This window comes from Heterodontus francisci, chromosome 4, assembly GCF_036365525.1.
Source record: "Heterodontus francisci isolate sHetFra1 chromosome 4, sHetFra1.hap1, whole genome shotgun sequence".
Lineage (NCBI taxonomy): Eukaryota > Metazoa > Chordata > Chondrichthyes > Heterodontiformes > Heterodontidae > Heterodontus > Heterodontus francisci.
This window is the reverse complement of record NC_090374.1, coordinates 115,093,040-115,114,578: the sequence shown is the minus strand read 5'-3', so window position 1 is coordinate 115,114,578 and position 21,539 is coordinate 115,093,040. Positions and strand designations below refer to the sequence as shown.

The 21,539-nt window shown below is 41.8% G+C and overlaps 1 protein-coding gene across 3 annotated transcripts in view; it reads left to right on the top strand.

Annotated features, from left to right (window-relative positions):
- Positions 1-21,539, top strand: part of LOC137369201 (transducin-like enhancer protein 1) — a 159,279-nt gene that overhangs the window by 74,813 nt on the left and 62,927 nt on the right. For all 3 annotated transcript variants that reach the window (XM_068030011.1, XM_068030013.1, XM_068030010.1), the window contains exons 7-8: positions 304-508; positions 4,163-4,179. In XM_068030011.1, coding sequence (XP_067886112.1) covers positions 304-508; positions 4,163-4,179 — 222 coding nt within the window. The remainder of the gene's footprint in view (positions 1-303; positions 509-4,162; positions 4,180-21,539) is intronic.

Below are 21,539 nucleotides of genomic sequence, written 5' to 3'. Positions count from 1 at the left end.
ATCATTCCATCTAATCTATGTGGCTGTTTATTACTGGCAGTGTGTGATTGTTTCTGACAGAGGCTGCAAGTCAGTCAAAACCTGCCACAATTACCATGTGAATGTTTATCCATTATAACTGAGGAGGTCGAGCAGGCTTTTTTTTATAATTGCTGTGTTAAATAAAAATATTAAGTGCAAATTTTACATTATATTTGTTACTGAACTTTGCATAAGGAACTTCGCACTGAAATAACTAAGTTTTGTTTTCTTCTCTCCATTCTTATTTTGCTGGCAAATTTATGGTGGTCTTAATATGGACAGCAACAACAACTTCAGGCTCAACATCTCTCTCATGGTCATGGACCTCCAGTGCCTCTCACCCCTCACCCTTCAGGACTCCAGCCTCCATCTATCCCCTCACTTGGTAGCAGTGCAGGCCTTTTGACTCTGTCAAGTGTTTTGGGTGGACAGCCCCACCTTTCTCTGAAAGATGATAAGAAGCACCATGAATCGGACCACCACAGAGGTGAGAAGCAAGGCAGGCCTGATTAGAAACTTTTTGTGAATTTCATTCCTGTCGTGGCTAGGGTTTTTTTTTGTAGTTTTCGAAATCAATGAGATGCAAAAAAACCCATAATTAACCAATTGCCCAAACAATCATTTTTTTCCATTTAATCCAAGATCTAAATTGTCTGTTATCTTCTGAAGAATTTATAGTTTTCTGTGATGTGTTATGACCCAGATTACAAATGTTACTATTTTGTTGGCTGTCTACATTAAAAATGGGCAGTATTGCAGCGTAACTCCTTTTAAATAGGAGTATTGTACACATTTTTTGAAAAAAGATTGGGAGTAAATTCATTCCTTAAGTGGGAGCTGGAGGGACAAGTATGTGTTTGGCCCCACTCCAAACTTGGTTCTTAATGTAATATGTGCCATCCCACTTTAATGCAGCAAATGCTATAATTACATGGGGCAAGGGGATTGTATTCCACAGCATTCGTGGCAATTAATTTGTAATGTTTACTGTCTGTAGACCGATCTCAAGTTTCTTTGTTGCCAGTTGCTCCTGAGTATTTTCTAATGTGTAGCAAGTGCTCAACGACCGGACAAAGGTCCAAAGTCTACAAGTAAATAAGATACCATGGAAAATTAAGTGGCAATACTTGAAGGAGATCAATCCCCTTTAACACATTACAACACAGCTGCTCCATTTAAAATGGATTCACTTGGGGAGGAGAAGGGGGGAAAGCTTTTCGTTTATAGCTTTTGTGAATCGGTGCAGCAGCAATTAATGGTGTATGATTTAGATGGGAATAATACAATGTTGCTGACTTGTATGCCCTATTATTCGTTGTCCTCCTTTAGTCCAATTGATGATTTCCCTTGGAATAAGTGGATCTTAAGCTAGTTGATTTTAGCTCCTCATTTACTTACTGCAGCAGTTGCTATTTGTTTAGTAGAGGTATTGCTCTGATGGCGACTAGCTGTTGCATCAGCTTCATTTTTAATTGTATTAGCTTGGATAAATGGGGTAGGGAGTCAATTGCACTGATACATACATGTTAGCGTTGGCAACCATTCCTTTTTCTTTCCCTCCCTATTACATTTGCAAATTCAAAACGGGTGAGACAGAGAGGCAACTTTGTCTTAAAGAAAATCTTTACAGATGTTGAAGTAATTTCAAGTGTCTTAATCCAAATGTCTTGTTAGATAATGTTTAGAATATTTGCCTTAAGTGATATGCTTATGATTTTTGATTGGAGTTGTGCATTGCAAATGATCAGTTTCCCTCATTTGCACTCCCTAAGCCCCATGGCCACAGGTCCTGGAAATGGCAAGGGCCAAGAATAATCTTGTCATCTTTAAGACTCAACTCACTGCTAAGCCTGTTGCACGGAAGACATGAAACTTCTGTAATATATAAGCAAGCATAATTCTTGCTGACAGCAGCAAAACAACGTGACATAATAGAAGAAAGAGCATCTATGTAGGGTGTATGAAAGTCTGATTTATGTGCATTGTAACTGCAGGTCAAGGGATACTAGCCTGGACCCTTCTCTTTTCTGGCACCCCCCCCCCCCCCCCCCCCCGCCAATAAAAAAAAAATGCGATTGGGAGTAGAGGAACAGAATGGTGATGACATTCCAAACCTCTTCAAGGACAACATCAAAACTAATACAGGATAAGCTGCTTGGCTTCTTGTCTCAAAAAAGCCTTCTGCTACCAGACTGCCTTGCTCCTCTTGATGTGTGGTGTCCATTCGGCTACAATTTGCTTAACATGATGCATAAATGTATGCTCCTGTGAGTACAGTAAATCGCAGTGCATCTTTTTCACCACATATCTATGCAAACCTTCCAGATCCAATAAACTATATTTTAAAAAGTGAACTTTACAATTTGAAGTGCAATATGATTTTGTCTTTTTTTTAAAAAAAAGGTTTTCGCAAACAGCGACTTCAGTTATCTATCTAATCAATGGGATTTTGAAAAATCTAGATTAAATAACCAGCTCGTAATGCACATTGGCTTTGTCAATAGTAATCAATTTTGTGGTTGCTGTGTTTATTAACAGACTGTTTCATCATTAGCTGAGAAAAGTCTTAATAGTTGAAATTTAATAAATGGTTCCCATCGCTATCATTTTAATATGTGTAATGACAAGGGCAGCCACAAGTTATTTGTTTTTCTGTTTGCTGTACGATACCAGATATATGGCAGTTATTTTTTTAAAAGTTCTAGATTTCTTGAACAAATCCCAGTCATGTGCAAACCAAGTCACATTTTTTTCTATCCTGATGAGATCCAGAGTAGTCAAGAAAACAAACTAAATAGATCACATGTTATTTGGCTTAAATAGTCAAGATTGTTATTGGAAAGAGACACTTGGAACGTGCAAGATGTCTTACAGTTTCGTCACTATTTTGCCACATTGAATTCCTTGCAGCGTGTTTGGTCCTTTACTGTAACAAATATTCAGCACAGCCAGCTACCTGAAATGCTACGCTCTTATTCCCCTGTCCCCCCCCCCCCCCCCCCCCCCCAATAAGAAACAGAAACCATGCCTACCTAAATTTCTTTGCTTCCTCAGTTAACTGCATTGAGAATTGTAGGATTCGGCTTTCAAATTTTGTATGATAAAACTTATGTTCTTTTGGTGATGAATGGAATGATGTAAATGTTGATTTTTAAAAAAATAATATAAAATGTCATTTATGTATTGTCTATTGAAGAAATGCTGGAAAGGTGAGAGAAAGCACAATTTGTGCATTGGACCAAATATAATTTAGTTACCTCCACTAATCTAAACTAAAACAAATTTACAAGCTTTGATCCTGTTACTCTTTCCCATTCCTTTTTGCTCCCCTTTTTATTGAAAATATCCAGCAACTGTAAAACATTATTTACATAGTGATATTAAGATGGACAGGATATACGCTGTAGACTATTTTTGTAAAAGAAAAACTGTTTTGAGCGTAAACAGACTTGGCCTGAACTTAAGTGGACCACTCTGCAATGTTCTTCGCTTCAGCTAACCATGTACAGTGGATTGTTGCACTAGCAAGAAGCAAAAGGGAGCTGCTCATATTCTTGCCACAGTTTATTCATATTTTTTATTACTCACAGCATTTTTACTACTACTGATAACCAGAAAGGGGTTTGATGGACAATGGCATCACCAGAAAACAATCCATACTGTTTATCTATTTTGAAATGTGTACAAGGAGGGATAAAAAAGGTTGATGTTGCTAGGTTTTTTTCAGTTGTAATCATGTTAAATCATTTTGCTCTGTTAAATTGAAGTTTTCTCTTTTTATATAAGAAAATCTTGTATTAAGATCGATGTGCTGTGAATCCCATTTAATTTAATGAATAAGAATTGCACTTGCCGAATAACTCTTGTTGCCATTTTAATTTAATAACCCAGCAGTAATTTATTCTGTCATTGGTTCCAAGGCCAGGGGTTGTATGCAAAGAACTGTTGTACCTATAATGTTAAAGTACAAGTGGAACTTTTAAAATAAAATGTATTAGAAATGTGCAATGAATTGAATGAATAAAAGCTGTTGTGAAAGCATCTGTCGGCTTGCGTTCTAATTTTCTTTTTTCTTTGTTTCTTTTTTTTTTGCCTTTGTATCTGAACCACCATATGCATTTTGTGGTTACTGTGGAAACAGAGAGGGACCCAGGCACAGTAAGTACTTCTGAATATCTCACTTCCACTATCTTTATTTTTTAACAACCAAGGAGTAAGATCAAATGGAATCGGGTAAAAACATTTTTTTTATTATAACTTCTCTGACAACTTTTCTCTGTCATGAAATAACTAATGCTATCTCTCTAAATTTTTTTAAATTACTGGAGTCCTGTTTACTCCAGATCTTGTATGATGCAAGCTAGATGGATATTTGCAGTCCCCTCCTCTCCATTTTATACCCTTTTGCTTTCTTAATTATACTCGAGTGTAGTGCATCAAATAAGTTATGTGATCAATATATGCTATCACTTCTTCCAATGGGAAAAAGTTATTCGGAGGAAGGTCACTTGGTGGTACCTCATATAAATTTGAGTATGCTTCCCATATCCACTAACGTGATTTTGTACTTTTACGATATGTATAAACTTAACAAGTTTATGCAAACTTTATTGTGCATTGGCAGCTCAATTACAAATCTGTTCAAATTTTGCAAGTAAACACATTATTAGAGTTACATGAGGGCCAATTGGGGATTCAGTTCCTGTTTACAATGGCTATCTCTTTTTCCACCAGTTTGTGAAAGTGCTGTATAAACAATGTAATTTCATTAACTGGAGTAGCTACTGCATTTTCATTGAGTCTGCACATAAATGGTGCTCAAGAACATTTTACTTCAAGTGCCATTTTCTGAAGGTTTATCTTACTGGCAAAAATAAGGTAGCAAATCTAATTTTCCACTATTTACATATAGCTAGAAATTCAAATGCAGTTTTGTTTTCTAGTCAGTTTGTTTATTGTTAGCTTTTCAGGACCTGGTTAATGAAACTGAATAATATGAATAATACAAATCTGAGACACTTTGAAATCTTGGCTATTCTAATCAACAAACTTAGAATTGTGAACAAAATTTGAGGGCCATTCCACTGTCACATAAAAAGACCTTTGATGCTGCTTGTACGTCCTCTTTATTTTCGTTGCGTAATTTCCTAGTTCCCAAGTTATATTGCATAACCACTTTAAAAATAAAACGGTAGTACCTGAGGCTGCTGATGCCATTTATATTATGGATAAGATTCCCCAACCCAGAGTGACTGATGACTGCAATGTTAACACGTCGTTGTGTGAAAGTCACAATTTGTTGAGCTTTCTTTTTGGGACATTGCGCTTTTCCTCTGTGACTGGCGAAGATCTGTACATGCTATTGATGGGGAAACTACATTGTTTGTCTGTATATAGACTGACCACACAGTCTATCAGCAATCCAAAAAGAGGTTGGTAAAATGGATCCTTTAACATGGTTTTGAGGTAGCAGCACAGTCTCATTTATCTGCTGCAAAAGGCACTGCTGTGGAGGAGCTATTCATATTTTCTCGTGCTACTCAGGAGAAGTAGTGCATTTAATGGTTACTGCTTAACATGGTTAACAGATTGGTTGAGTCAAAAATGATAAAAATTTCAACAGTGCAAAAATTACGCCAGACATTTGCTTTTATTAAACATACCATGACATTAAAATGCCTACCTGAAGCTCATTATCATAGTGAAATTGTACTGGAGTCATATTTATGTCATTAACATTTGTACTACTTCTTGAACTTAAATGGGATTTGTTGCACACTAATGACCCAAACTTTCTAAATGCTGCCTCAGTCCTGTGATTTCTCATTGGTTTCCTAATGTGGGAAATGTTGACTTCTCAGTTGTGTTCATGAAAACAGGTAAAGACTGCATTTTTATTGAATTCACAAAAACCCATGACCAAACGAGTGGGTTGGGGGCGGGGGGTGTAAAATTGAGTGGGAGGCGGGGTGGGCGGGGTCCCGACCCCCTCCCGCCCCCGCTGCAACTTTACACTGGGCAGCGGCGGTGAGAAATGGCCCACCCTCCTCAGGCCAATCAAAGCCCATAAGTGGCCAATTAACTGGTATTTAAGGACCTCCACCTGCCGCTGGGGGTATTTTACCCTTGGCTGGTGGGCGGCTGAGGCCTCAAAAACCCCACCTGATGAAAACAGGTGGCCTTCTTGTGGGCTGGTGGGGGTGCCCTCCTAATTAGGCACCCTGTGCCCCACAGAGGGGCGTTCCTGAAGCCCCAACCGCACCCAATGCACAACACTTGCCCCCGCTCCCCTGGCTGACCACCTCCCCCCAAAGCCTTGCCTCGCTGGGGCCCGACTGATTGTCCCCGCGAGGCCCTAAACACTTAACTCCTTTCCCGGGTCGTCCGACCTCTTCTACTTGAAGCTGGGTGTAGTCCCAGCAGTGGCCACTGCTCCCGGTGGCGCTGCTGGGACTAAGAGCTGCTGGCTCACTGGTCAGCAGATCCATTAGGCGGGACTTCCTGCCTCAAGGAGGTGGAAGTCCCGCCCAAGACCAATTAAAGACCTGGGGAGTGAAAAATCCCAGTTTGGCTCCCCAGGCCTGGCAGAGGCGGGCTCGCCACTGACTTTTCGACCGGTGGTCGGGGCCTCCTGTCCAATGAAAAATTCCAGCCCAAATCTCTCTCGAGCTTGAAATTTGATTTGCTGTCTTTTTTATTGTGGGTTAAACTGCCTAGTGAATTTAATTAAATGCAAAATGATCCATCAAGTTGGAGCTGCTTGGACCTGACAGTGGTTTAGGTGGCTACACTGAACAAAGCACTTGATGTCCATGTTTACCTCTGGAGAGTTTAATGAATGTACTGGTACATTTGTCATACTTACCTCAGCTATTCATTTATCATTTGCTCTCCCACTGTTTAGAGATCATGCTGTGAAAGCAAAGAAATGTAAATGTGTTTGCAATGTCTGACACAGCAGCAAGTTGTGGGCAGGAGAAAGTTCAACAGCATTGTACTCTGCAGAACGCAGCCCATCAAGGGTTGGTACATTGCTTGGTTTATTTTCGAGGTAATGCTTGCTCTGTGTGCGTGTGTTTATTGTGCAATAGATTTTGTATCATTTCCCAATGTTATATGATATAATACATTTTTGCAATGCTGTTGGCATATAGAAAACCTGAAGAAAATAACTCGAGCGTCACCACTAATCAAATAAAAGTGTCAGATTACAAGGCTCTAATTTAGATTAAACTGAGCTGCAAATCTGAACTTCAGGGAGATCAAGAAGTGACTTAATTAAAACTTCCCAAATTATGAGGGAATTTACAATGTTTTTTTTCACGATGGTGAAGGGCTCAAATAGGGCAAGACAGCAGTTTATAAAATTGAAGTTGAGAAATCACATCAAAACTGCATTGCTCAAATAGTATTAATTTTAGAATCCAAGTTCATTTCTGTGCTATTACATTCTATTTGACCCAAATCCACATGAGCACCCTAGTCTTTCATGCTTACTCACAAACAATTTAACCTTTTCCTTTTTTCTGGGTGGCTGCGTTGTTCACAACAGTTTATGGACACCTATTCAAGAATTTGAGGCAAAGAATTCCTCATTCTGATCACTTTCTAATAAATTTGTAGCATCCCCTTTAATTCTTTTGCTTACCTTTAAATTGTAATATAAATTGCTAGCAAAAGCCATTGAGGCAAACCGTATAAGTCCAGGAGATCATTAGATGCTTCTCTGGGGAAAGGTCAAGCTGAGGGATTAGAATTAGAATTAGAACATTACAGCGCCGTACAGGCCCTTCGGCCCTCGATGTTGCGCCGACCATCTGACCTACACTATTCCATTTTCATCCATATGTCTATCCAATGACCACTTAAATGCCCTTAAAGTTGGTGAGTCTACTACTGTTGCAGGCAGGGCGTTCCACGCCCCTACTACTCTCTGCGTAAAGAAACTACCTCTGACATCTGTCCTATATCTTTCGCCCCTCAACTTAAAGCTATGTCCCCTCGTGTTTGCCATCATCATCCGAGGAAAAAGACTCTCACTATCCACCCTATCTAACCCTCTGATTATCTTATATGTCTCTATTAAGTCACCTCTCCTCCTCCTTCTCTCTAACGAAAACAACCCCAAGTCCCTCAGCCTTTCCTCGTAAGACCTTCCAGGCAACATCCTAGTAAATCTCCTCTGCACCCTTTCCAAAGCTTCCACATCCTTCCCATAATGCGGTGACCAGAACTGCACGCAATACTCAAGGTGCGGCCTCACCAGAGTTTTGTACAGCTGCATCATGACCTCGTGGCTCCGAAACTCGATCCCCCTACTAATAAAAGCTAACCCACCATATGCCTTCTTAACAGCCCTATTAACCTGGGTAGCAACTTTCAGGGATTTATGTACCTGGACACCAAGATCTCTCTGCTCATCTACACTACCAAGAATCTTCCCATTAGCCCAGTACTCTGCATTCCTGTTACTCCTTCCAAAGTGAATCACCTCACACTTCTCCGCATTAAACTCCATTTGCCATCTCTCAGCCCAGCTCTGCAGCCTATCTATGTCCCTCAGTACCCTACAACACCCTTCGACACTATCCACAACTCCACCGACCTTCGTGTCATCCGCAAATTTACTAACCCACCCTTCTACACCCTCATCCAGGTCATTTATAAAAATGACAAACAGCAGTGGCCCCAAAACAGAACCTTGCGGTACACCACTAGTAACTAAACTCCAGGATGAACGGTTGAGGGAAACGGCCACAGGGGATCCCTGCACTGCCTGCTGGTTCCCTTTCCTTCCCCTGACTGTAACCCATCTACCTACTTCTTTTACCTGAGGTGTGACTGCCTCCCTATAACTCCTGTCAATAATCCCCTCCGCCTCCCGAATGATCTGAAGTTCATCCAGCTCCAACTCCAGTTCCCTAACGCGGTCTGCGAGGAGCTGGAGTTGGGTGCACTTCCCGCAGATGCAGTCAGTAGGGACACTCTTGGCGACCCCTACCTCCCACATTCTGCAGGAGGAACATACAACTGCCTTTACCTCCATTCCCACTATTCTAGATTCCCAACAAATCTCCTGAAAAACCAAACGAAAAAAAAAAAGTCAAAACTTGTTCGCTTAGCAATCCGACGGACTGAACTTTTTAAATAAAAAGCTTACCTTATCAACACACCAGAGTCCTTTTTTTTGGTTAGAGGAGGAGGGTGGGTGGGAGACACTACACGTGTAGTGTCTCAGGTACTGCCACTGCCCAAATAAATAGTTTTCCCTTACCCAGCAGTCCCCTGGTCCTCCGAAACAAAAGGGGATTAACTTGTAACTTACACTGAAATTGACCGCTCAGCTGTAAGTTCGCTCCGCACCTCGTTCTGTCAAAGCTGCTCCTCGCAAAAAGAAAAAGATTTTAAAACTGCCCAAATAAATAGTTTTCCCTTACCCAGCAGTCCCCTGCTCCTCCGAAACAAAAGGGGATTAACTTGTAACTTACACTGAAATTGACCGCTCAGCTGTAAGTTCGCTCCGCACCTCGTTCTGTCAAAGCTGCTCCTCGCAAAAAGGATGTGGTGAGAAAGTGGCTAGGTCCCTGTTTAAGAGGAATGGGTTTGTTAGACACATTAGCTTTTTCTTCTGGGGATTTTTTGCTATTACGCTAGATTTTATTCATGTCCCCAGGTTTCCACTACTTTTGATTAGAGCAATGGACATTTATGTGTATTTAGAAACATAGAAACCATCGAAAATAGGAGCAGGAGTAGGCCATTTGGCCCTTCGAGCCTGCTCCGCCATTCATTATGATCATGGCTGATCATCCAACTCCGTAGCCTGTTCCAGCTTTCACTCCAGACCCTTTGATCCCTTTAGACCCAAGAGCTATATGTAACTCCTTTTTGAAAACATTCAATGTTTTGGCCTCAACTGCTTTCTGGTAGCGAATTCCACAGGCTCACCACTCTCTGGGTGAAGAAATTTCTCCTCATCTCAGTCCTGAAAGGTTTACCCTGTATCCTTAAACTATGACCCCTGGTTCTGGACTCCCCCACCATCTACCCTGTCAAGTCCTGTTAGAATTTTATAGGTTTCTATGAGATTCCCCCCTCACTCTTCTGAACTCCAGCGAACATAATCCTAACCAACTCAATTTTTCCTCATACGTGAGTCCCGCCATCCCAGGAATCAGTCTGGTAAACCTTCGCCTCACTCCTTCTATAGCAAGCAGATCCTTCCTCAGATAAGGAGACCAAAACTTCACACAGTATTCCAGGTGTGGCCTCACCAAGGTTCAGTTTCAAAGTCTTTCCTTCAAATGAATATTGACAACTGGATTTGAAGCAACAATCCTTGATGTTCTAGCTTAATTATGGCCAAATTCCCTGTATCAATGGATGATGATTCTAAGCATCTTCCTATTTTATCAGCCTTGTGAATTATTATGCTTCCCTTCTTTTCCCCTTCCAATTCCTCTTTTTATTAATTGTGGATAGCATTTATCTTCTATTTTTTTCTTTCTTTGGCCTTCTTATCTCGAGAGACAATGGGTAAGCGCCTGGAGGTGGTCAGTGGTGTGTGGAGCAGCGCCTGGAGTGGCTATAAAGGCCAATTCTAGAGTGACTGGCTCTTCCACAGGTGCTGCAGAACAATTTGTTTGTCGGGGCTGTTACACAGTTGGCTCTCCCCTCGCGCCTCTCTTTTTTCCTGCCAACTACTAAGTCTCTTCGACAAATCAACTTTATATATTACCTGACTTGCTCAATCACATTGATGCTTATGGGGTGTCTGGCAGATGTAGGAGATGGGTTTGGGTAGAAGTCAATGGTTTTAAACTCTGGACAAGGCTAGCTGTGAGGCTAAGGTTTTGGATTGTGTAACTAGTGGAGCTGGGTAGGTGTGTGTGTTTGTTTTTACTTCTGCAATTTAGGCTGAAGAGGGGAGCAGAGGTTGTTGCAAAGTGTGTTGCACTGAGGATAAGAGCCCAGTTCCAAAGCATTCACGGCAGTGCCTATGGCTGTTAAGATTACAGTTGCTTTAAACCCCTGTGCATCTAGGTTATTCTAGACTGCGACACTCTGCTTGCTGCGCACATTTGATTTAGACAGGTGACAAATGAAGTGCCAAGAATTCATCACCCTCCCCATTGAGGCTACCAAGCTGGAGTAAATAGCTGTCGTATTTGCTCAAGTTGGAGTTCTGCAGGTCCATGGCAATGTAAAAGATACCTGTGAACCAGCAATGTTTTACAATAGGAAGTTCCATTGCTTAAATGTCCAACTTGTGATTTGCTGCCTGTGCCCACAGGTAAGACATAAGAAATAGGAGCAAAAGTAGGCTATTGGGCTCTTGGAGCCTGCTCTGCTATTCAATAAGATCACGGCTGAACTGGTACATTAACTTCTCTTCCTGCAGTATAGCCATAATCCCTTGATTCCCAAAATTCTACCGATCTCTGACTTGAATATACTCAACAACTGAGCTTCCACAGTTCTCTGGGATAGAGAATTCCAAAGATTCACAACTCTTTGAAGAATTTTCTCCTCATTTCTGTCCTAACTAGCCAATACCTTATTTTGTGTGATCCTGTGTTCAAAATTCCCCAGCCAGGGGTAACATCATCCCGGCATCTATCCTGCCCAGCTCCTTAAGAATTTTATGTTTCAATTAGATCACTTCTCATTCTTCTAAATTCGAGGGAATATAGGCCTGGTCTCCTGCACCTCTCCTCCACTGCACTTCTGCTGAGGCTTAGCTCAGGAGACCAAAATGTGGTACTCCAGCTGTGGTCTCTTTTACTACAAGAATAAAGAAGTCTTGCTACAATTGTACACTTGGAGGACTGGTGCATAGTTTTGGTCTCCTTATCTAAGGAAGGATACACTTGTCTTGGAGGCCGTACAGTGAAGTTTCACCTAGATTCATTCCTGGAATGACTAGAGTTGTCCCGTGATGAGAGGGTGTGTAGATTGGTCTTATACTCTCTGGTGTTTGCGAATGAGAGGTGATCTTATTTGAAACGCACAAGATTCTAAGAGGGCTGGACAGTGCAGATGCTGAAAGATTGTTTTTCCTGCCTGGAAAGTCTAGAACTAGAGGGCATAGTCTCAGGATAAGGGGTTGCTTATTTAAGACTGAGCTAAGAAGGAATTTCTTCATTTATGATTGTGAATCTTAAGCATCCACAGCCCTCTGGGGGTAGAGAATTCCAGTGGTTGAGTATATTCAGTAGTGAGGTAGATAGATTTTTGGACTCTGGGGGAATCAGTGAATATGGGGATTGGGTACAAAGAACAGTACAGCACAGGAACAGGCCATTCGGCCCTCCAAGCCTGCGCCGATCTTGATGCCTGCATAAACTAAAACCTTCTGCACTTCCGGGGTCCGTATCCCTCTATTCCCATCCTATTCATGTATTTGTCAAGATGCCTCTTAAACGTCTCTATGGTACCTGCTTCCACCACCTCCCCCGGCAGCAAGTTCCAGGCACTCACCACCTTCTGTGTAAAGAACTTGCCTCGCACATCCCCTCTAAACTTTGCCCCTCTCACCTTAAACCAATGTCCCCTAGTAACTGACTCTTCCACCCTGGGAAAAAGCTTCTGACTATCCACTCTGTCCATGCCGCTCATAACTTTGTAAACCTCTATCATGTCGCCCCTCCACCTCCGTCGTTCCAGTGAAAACAATCTGAGTTTATCCAACCTCTCCACATAGCTAATGCCCTCCAGACCAGGCAACATCCTGGTAAACCTCTTCTGTACCCTCTCCAAAGCCTCCACGTCCTTCTGGTAGTGTGGCGACCAGAATTGCACGCAATATTCCAAGTGTGGCCGAACTAAAGTTCTGTACAGCTGCAGCACGACTTGCCTATTTTTATACTCTATGCCCCGACCGATGAAGGCAAGCATGCCGTATGCCTTCTTGACTACCTTATCCACCTGCGTTGCCACTTTCAGTGACCTGTGGACCTGTACGCCCAGATCTCTCTGCCTGTCAATACTCCTAAAGGTTCTGCCATTTACTGTATACTTCCCACCTGCATTAGACCTTCCAAAATGCATTACCTCACATTTGTCTGAATTAAACTCTATCTGCCATTCCTCCGCCCAAGTCTCCAACCAATCTATATCCTGCTGTATCCTCTCACAATCCTCATCACTATCCGCAACTCCACCAACCTTTGTGACGTCCGCAAACTTACTAATCAGACCAGCTACATTTTCCTCCAAATCATTTATATATACGACAAACAGCAAAGGTCCCAGCACTGATCCCTGTGGAACACCACTAGTTACATCCCTCCATTCAGAAAAACACCCTTCCACTGCTACCCTGTCTTCTATGACCGAGCCAGTTCTGTATCCATCTTGCCAGCTCCCCTCTGATCCCATGTGACTTCACCTTTTGTATTAGTCTGCCTTGAGGGACCTTGTCAAAGGCTTTACTGAAGTCCATATAGATAACATCCACTGCCCTTCCTTCATCAATCATCTTTGTCACTTCCTCAAAAAACTCAATTAAATTAGTGAGACACGACCTCCCCTTCACAAAACCATGCTACCTCTCGCTAATAAGTCCATTCGTTTCCAAATGGGAGTAAATCCTGTCCCGAAGAATCCTCCCTAATAATTTCCCTACCACTGATGTAAGGCTCACTGGCCTATAATTTCCTGGATTATCCTTGCTACCCTTCTTAAACAAAGGAACAACATTGGCTAATCTCCAGTCCTCTGGGACCTCACCTGTAGCCAATGAGGATGCAAAGATTTCTGTCAAGGCCCCAGCAATTTCTTCCCTTGCCTCCCTCAGTATTCTGGGGTAGATCCCATCAGACCCTGGGGACTTATCTACCTTAATGCTTTGCAAGACACCCAACACCACCTCCTTTTTGATAATGAGATGACTGAGACTATCTACACTCCCTTCCCTAGGCTCATCATCCACCAAGTCCTTCTCCTTGGTGAATACTGATGCAAAGTACTCATTTAGTACCTCGCCCATTTCCTCCGGCTCCACACATAGATTCCTTTCTCTGTCCTTGAGTGGGCCTCTTGCTCTTTATATACGTACAAAAAGCCTTGAGATTTTCCTTAATCCTGTTTGCCAATGACTTTTCATAACCCCTTTTAGCCCTCCTGACTCCTTGCTTAAGTTCCTTCCTACTGTCTTTATATTCCTCAAGGGATTCGTCTGTTCCTAGCCTTCCAGCCCTTACGAATGCTTCCTTTTTCTTTTTGACCAGGCTCACAATATCCCGTGTTATCCAAGGTTCCCGAAACTTGCCAAACTTATCCTTCTTCCTCACAGGAACATGCTGGTCCTGGATTCTAATCAACTGACATTTGAAAGACTCCCACATGTCAGATGTTGATTTACCCTCAAACAGCCTCCCCCCAATCTAAATTCTTCAGTTCCTGCCTAATATTGTTATAATTAGCCTTCCTCCAATTTAGCATGTTCACCTGAGGACCACTCTTCTCCTTATCCACAAGTACCTTAGGAAAGTGGAATTTAGATCAAAGATCAGCCATGGTCTTATTGAATGACTGACTGACTTGAGCAGGTTCAAGAGCTAAGTACCCTACTGCTCATCGTTCTTGTGTCCTTCTGTTTCACCAAGCTACTCTATAATTTAACTAAGACTATTTTATTCTTATATTCCTACCCTTTGTTATGCAAATCTGTACCTAGTTTACTGGAAGCAGTCATGCTGCTTTATCCTCTGCTAGTCCTCAATACCCCTTCACCACCACCCAGGCTGGCAGTAAGCAAGCTCATAAATTCTGTCAGGAACCCGGGCACAGACGTGAAGTGCAGATATAACGATAACCATGTGAGAATATGAATTTAAATGGAGCAGACAATTGCCCTTTTAAAGCAAAGGTTCAGCCGTCTGCCTGGCTCTGGAGGCATCCTTTAATACATTCCAGAGTGATGCATGTGGCATAACTTCACAAGCATTGGAACTAGCCACTTGGGAAGAACTGCAGAAGGAACATCAACAGTGCGGTGAGGAACTGGTGGATGTACAGCAAGAGGCAATGCCCAGTACTACTGCCAGCTTAAAGGCTACAAGCCAGCAAGTTATTAAAGAAACCTTCTCCCACAATGCCCCAATAGTTCCTTTTCCTATTTCATTCGTCCTTGCACTCGCCATCTAAATACCCTCAAACACTACAATGTCATCGGTGGTGGTGTTACTTTACTAGCTCTTAACACTGACAGCTATCCAAAAAGATTATCGAGAAATTAAAAAAAAAATCAACCTTGTTGGAGGTGGAAGGCTGCTTCCACCATGGGCACTTGAGATTGGCTATTACAAGCAATTCTGGCCATTGAGAGTCTGGCAACAGACTGCAGTTTCTTGCTGTGGACTGGGGCAGTCTGGCCCAACTGGGTGAATGGCAGTAATGAGGGCACTGGAAGGGCTGGTGGGGGAAGAATCAAGTATGCTAGCCTCCTTAAAGAGGACAATATGTTACTCTTCTATGGAACCAAAGCCACTCTTGTCAGACTGTGCCTCAGCACTCCCACTGCTCTGCAAAAATGAGTGCAGGAGCGCTGTGAAGGTGTGGAAGCCTCTGCCCATGTTCTCCATGCTTTGAAAGCCTGAGGAAATGGTGGGCCCCAGAGCCAAAATGACAGCAGTCTGAGTTGCCAACAATGCTGTCAGCAGCAGTCCTATCTTTGTGGGCCTCACTGTAATGTTCATCGAGCAGACCATTCATTCCATGATTGACGATGTGATCTTGATGCCCTGAGAAACAACCTCACATAACTTGGAGCTGGACTCCTAACTGCTCTTTGACACTGCACAGGCTTGCTCGCAGGAAGATAAGTGCACTTAAAAGGTCCTTGTGTATAGTTATCAGTTTTTTTATGTAGGCTGTTCCCTGAAAGTCTTAATTTGTGCTTTATAAAGTAGGTTAGGATATGGGCTCTCCCTCCAGTGAGTTGCTTCCTGAGCCATCCTCACATCCCAAAAATAAATTTAAAAAAAATAATGGCAAGGATGCACAGACAGATGAGTGGCTACTAAAAGCAACAGCATTTTGTCATGTGTAATGTGTGAGGATGAAATTTGAGTGGAGTAGCAAAGAGGATAAGATGACCAAAAACCCCATGAGATGTATCCTGTAGCTTCACCAGGAGCTTTGCTCCTGACGTGCCCAATTCCCATGATGTTCATCATACTATCTTTGGGAATAGGACATGGATGCGCACTCGCCCTACTCCTGTCCTTGCCTGCTCTTTTTTTATATTCATTTCTGGGATTTGGGCTTATTACCCATCTCTGATTGCCCTTGGGAAGGTGGTGGTGAACTGTCCTCTTGAACCGCTGTTGTCCATGTAAGAACATACAAATTAGGGGCAGGAGTAGAGCATTTGGTCCCTCGAGTCTGCTCCACCATTCAGTACGATCATGGCTTCAACTCCACTTTCCTGCCCGCTCCTCATATCCCTTGATTCCCTGAGAGACCAAAAATCTGTCTATCTCAGCCTTCACTATATTTAATGATGGAGTATCCACAACCCTGCGGGGTAGAGATTCAGTACCCTTTTGAGTGAAGAAATGTTTCCTCATCTCAGTCCTAAATGATCAACCCCTTATCCTGAGACTGTGCCCCCATGTTCTAGATTCCCCAGCCAGGGGAAATGACCTCTCAGTGTCTACCCTATCCAGCCCCTTTAGAATCTTGTATGTTTCAATGAGAGATTATATAATTCTTCTGAACTCTATGGAGTATAGACTCAATTTACTCAGCCTCTCATCATAGGACAACCCTTTAATCCCAGGGACTAATCTAGTGAACCTTCACTGTACCACTTCCAATGCAAGTATATTCTTTAAATATGGAGACCAAAACTGCATACAGTACTCCATGTTTGTGTGGTCTCACCAAAGTCCACAGTGTTGTTAGGGAGTTCCATAAATTTGACCCAGCGATGATGAAGAAATGGCAATATATTTCCAAATCAGCATGGTGTGTCATTTGGAGGGGTACCTGCAGGTGATGGTGTTCTTTGCACTTGTTGCCCTTGTCCTAGGCAGTAGAGTTTGCGGGTTTGGAAGGTGCTGTCAAAGAAGCCTTGGCGAGTCACTGCTGTGCATTTTGTAGGTGGTATACACTGCAGCCACAGTGCGCCGGCAGTGGAGGGAGTGAATGAAGTGCCAATCAAATAGACTGCTTTTCCCTGAATGGTGTCGAACTTCTTGGATGTTGTTACAGCTGCACCCACCCAGGCAAATGAGAAGTATCCCATCACACTCTTGAATTATAACTTGTAGGTGGTGGAGAGACTTTAAGCTGTTGGGACCTCTCACCTGCTAGGGGCATTTATGTGGCAGGTCCAGTTAGGTTTCTGGTCAATGGTGACCGTCAGGATGTTGATGAGGGATTTGGAAATATTATAATTGAATGTCAAAGGGAGGTGGTTAGGCTCTCTTGTTGGAGATGGTCATTGCCTGTCACTTATGTGACAAGAATGTTACTTTCCACTTATCAGTCTAAAACCTCAGTGTTGTCCAAGTCTTGCTGTATGCGGGCATGGACTGTTTCATTATCTGAAGAATTGGAAATGGAATTGAACACTGTGCAATCATCAGTAAACAGCCCCACCTAACCTTGTGATGGAGAGAAGGTCATTGATGGAGTTGGGCCTAGGACACTGCCCTCAAGAGCTTGCCTAGAGGTTTATGTGCTGCTGGGTGGGATGAAGTCTTCCCTATTCCTCCAATTATACCTTTGAGGTAGCTTCTGAAAGCTGGGGGAAGGTGGGAGCTCTCCTCTGCCTGCCATTTTCCGAAATCTTGAATTCTAGGTACCTGCAGCCAAAGTGTACCTATTTTTTTTTAGTGGTGACAGGAACGCTGGATGCTTCTCCCCACCCACCCTGCAATTATGTCAGCTGTCACTTAACAGTGCATGTAGTGCTGGTAGCTCGCCTATTCCATTCAAACGAGGCAGGGGAACCAATTTGGGGCCTTAATCGCACCCAGGTAATCGGGTGTGCACTTCAAGCGTGCAAATCATTTTGCCCCTGAAAAAGCACCCAAAACACTTTCACCGTAGTGCCTAGTGGCATGGATCACTTTCTGCCCAAAGTGGATAGATAGTCCATTGCCATTTTAGATAGAAATTAGCTTGGGTTGTCTGTATGAGAAGGAAATTTACTTTGCAGTGGTTTGTGAGGCTCTGTCTTTTCATGTCTGTCTGACAAATTGCCAATGACATTTTACAGAAGCTACTCTAAAATTCTCTGACAAATTTTCACAGCTTCATACAGTAATGTGGTCATGATCTGCCAGTGAAAATCCTTGGCTTGCTGTGTACTGTCCTAATTGCTCTCCTCATGTGTATCAAGATCATCTTTGAAAATTACAGCCTTTTAACGCTTGAACATATTTTGTTGTTTCCCATATTATGTTTCTTTCATTAAGATGCAGTTAACCACACATGCATAAAGTGCACCATAATGAGTATGTAGGTGAATTAAAATGTCATAATTTGCACCAGGTGCAGCATTGAATTATCACGTAATATTATTTGGAGCTTAATGACTATCTAATTGTTTAAATGTGCAGCACACCAAGTTATTTATCAACACTATGAGCTTATTCGTGCATTAACCACATTATGCTTGGGTTAGGCTAGTGAGGATAAATGAGTTGTCATGGGCTTTAGGTCTGTTTTTCAGACATGCTTCCTTTATTTCTTATAGCCTGGAAAGTATTGGTCCCATGGGGATTGGTGTGGCAGCTGAGGAAACATAACTGAATAATAGACATTATATTCACATTAGGGAGCCTGCCATCTTGCTTGTGATGCACGATTGGGTTTTCCTTTCAAAAGACGATTTGCGTTTTGCCACTTGAGGTTTTTCTTTTGAATTTTGTTGGCAAGAGAGTCAGCTTGAAGGTCCAGATTAGTCATTGTGTAGGCTTCAAACCACACAATTCACAATGACAGGAAGTAATGCTATGTTAAGCATTAAAATGCTTTTTAAGTAATAGTTGGAAAAATTATGTGTTTGGTCTGCTTGGCTAATTTAGTAATGGAAATATTGAGCTACTTTTAAGAAACAGCAGTATATAAACTTAAAATTTTGTTTTGGTTCTGTTAATGCAACATGTATCAGTGCTTGAGGAAAAGTCTCCTGTCTGCATTACACAGCAAATCATCTTGACACATTGATAAATAATGGAATAAAAGAAGTAATTTTCATCTGCTCTTGTGTGTAAATGAACTTAGTCATTTATAGTAGATCAATGTCACTTGTTTCCTAGATTGATTTATTTTTTCAACGTTGTGAAGCAGCATAAAGTCTTTTATTTTTGCTCTTTTGCCTCTACCAGTCAGATGGGAAGGTTTCAAATTCTCTATCAGAGATGCTTCCAAATCAGCTAAGTACCACCCTGAATTATTTTTTCTTTTACCTGAGCTCGTGGTAAAATACTGTGCAAAAAGTGCTCTGTATATTTGCCTGCAATAGACTTAAAAGCCGAGGTATTTTGGACCCAGTTACACTACAGAAGTAGTTCCATGATATAACCATGTTCTGTTGTGGTGTAATCTTCCTCATTTGTGCTGTGGGTAAGTTCCAGCAAAAAGCAACAGTACATTTGTGCAGTCCTTCAAAAGTTGCAAAAGTGATTTTTAAAGTAAATGAATGTACCTAGCTAGAAATAAAGTTGCCTATAGCCAGAGCCAAAATGGTATGTCCAGTGTCATTGGCTACAGTCAGAGGCATCTAGCAAAACTGCTAACTCAGATAGTTCCCTAATTCTGAGGCAAGCTAAGCTTTTCAAGTAAATGGAGTATTAAATATTGAGTCAAGACTGCGTTTGATGCTTTAGGTGCCTGCTTTGGAGTGCAATGCCTTGCCATTCAGATTCTGAGATCACATGCAGATAGGGATAATGCATTTTGTAGTAGAGTATAGGTTTTAAGCTTTGAAGAGAGGGATTTTGAGGCCATAATCATTAGCCTTCAAGAAAGTAATAGAAATCAAAAGAGAGAGGAAAAAATTGGAAAATTTAAAATACTGCACGTTTGAAGTTACATATTTAATATATTTGACACCTTAGATGGTAGACTTCAATAACAGAATGAATTTTTGCAATCATTGTTGATATTTATATCTTGCTAACTTTATATTATCATGCACCATGAGTAACTAAGAGATGAAAAGCAAAATCAATTCTAAATTTGATTTATTTACTTCAAACAAAGGGCCATCAGTTGCGAATCCTTGAACAAAATGTTAACGCTGTCACAAGGCAATATAGGAGGAGTGGAATAAGAATCATCGAACTGTTGTCTGGCATCAGTTGCTACTTGAAGACATGAAATGTATGGAAAAACCAGAGGCATTTACATGGGCCATTTCTAGTTCTGGATTCTGCCTAATTTACAGTAAAGTGGAGTGCTTATCTCGTTACAATTTACACAGGCATTGCTCCATTCAACCTTACCTTAGTGTTTTTTCAGTTAGATTGTGTCTGATGCAATGATTCTCGTATGTTGGAATAGTAAGCAAATTAGCCTATTTATCAAGACCAGCATTGGCTATGCCGTTTATTGGGACCTAATTTACTGTCAAACTATCAGTGAGGCTAGTGGCACTTACCGTTATTTATGGGCAAATGGTACAACCATTTCAGGTGAGGGGCAGATGCACGGTTAGCTCAAACATTCAAAAGGTGCTGTCCCAGATGTATTGCTGCTGCGTTAGCTTTGTGCAAATGGCATTTCACTATCTGCCTCACTATTGAAATGTATTGAATGATGTGAGGTTGCTGTTTTTACAGGGTACCTATAAACAAAACTCGCCACAGAAAGTTAAATCTCATCCATTCCAGTCTTAAGTACCCTTTTAAAGAAGCGATAGTTTGTCTGGCAGTAAGTAAAACTTGTCTGGCACTGAAAATGAACTATTACAAGTGTGGAGTCTCATTGCTTCAGGTTTAATTATTGTTGGATATTTTAAAAGTGTAAATTTTTATATTTACTGTTTTACTTTTCCTTTCTGTCTCCTGTTCATCTTTCTCTCAATACAATCTTTCTTTCCCTCCTTTTTATTTCTCTTTCTGTACCTGATTTGACATTGAATTCACCCAGTCTAATTCACCCTCCTTCTCAGTTCTTACGCTGTTACTTTCACAATTTTCAATTTGATTGGTTAAGGGGATACACATTTGCTTGCCCTCTTCGATCATATCCCAGATACCTGGGGCCGGATTTTCAAAGTGGAGGTGGGAAACAGGAGCCTGGTTTAGTTTTTGGTCTGAAACCTGCCACCTCTGGGAATCTGATTCAGATTGCAATTTTCAAATGGGAAAGCCTTAATTGATATGTAGATGGGTTTCCTGCTCTCTTCGAGCCAGTGGGATGAAAATGCCATTGAGTCAGACCAAGTGTTGGGCTCATGTAGACTTCCACGGCAGCCATCACTGAGGCTGCTGGTTGACCTGAAGGGGAGATCTGTCTTCCACAGCAACAGAGAGAAGTGAGATGTTACAGGGGAG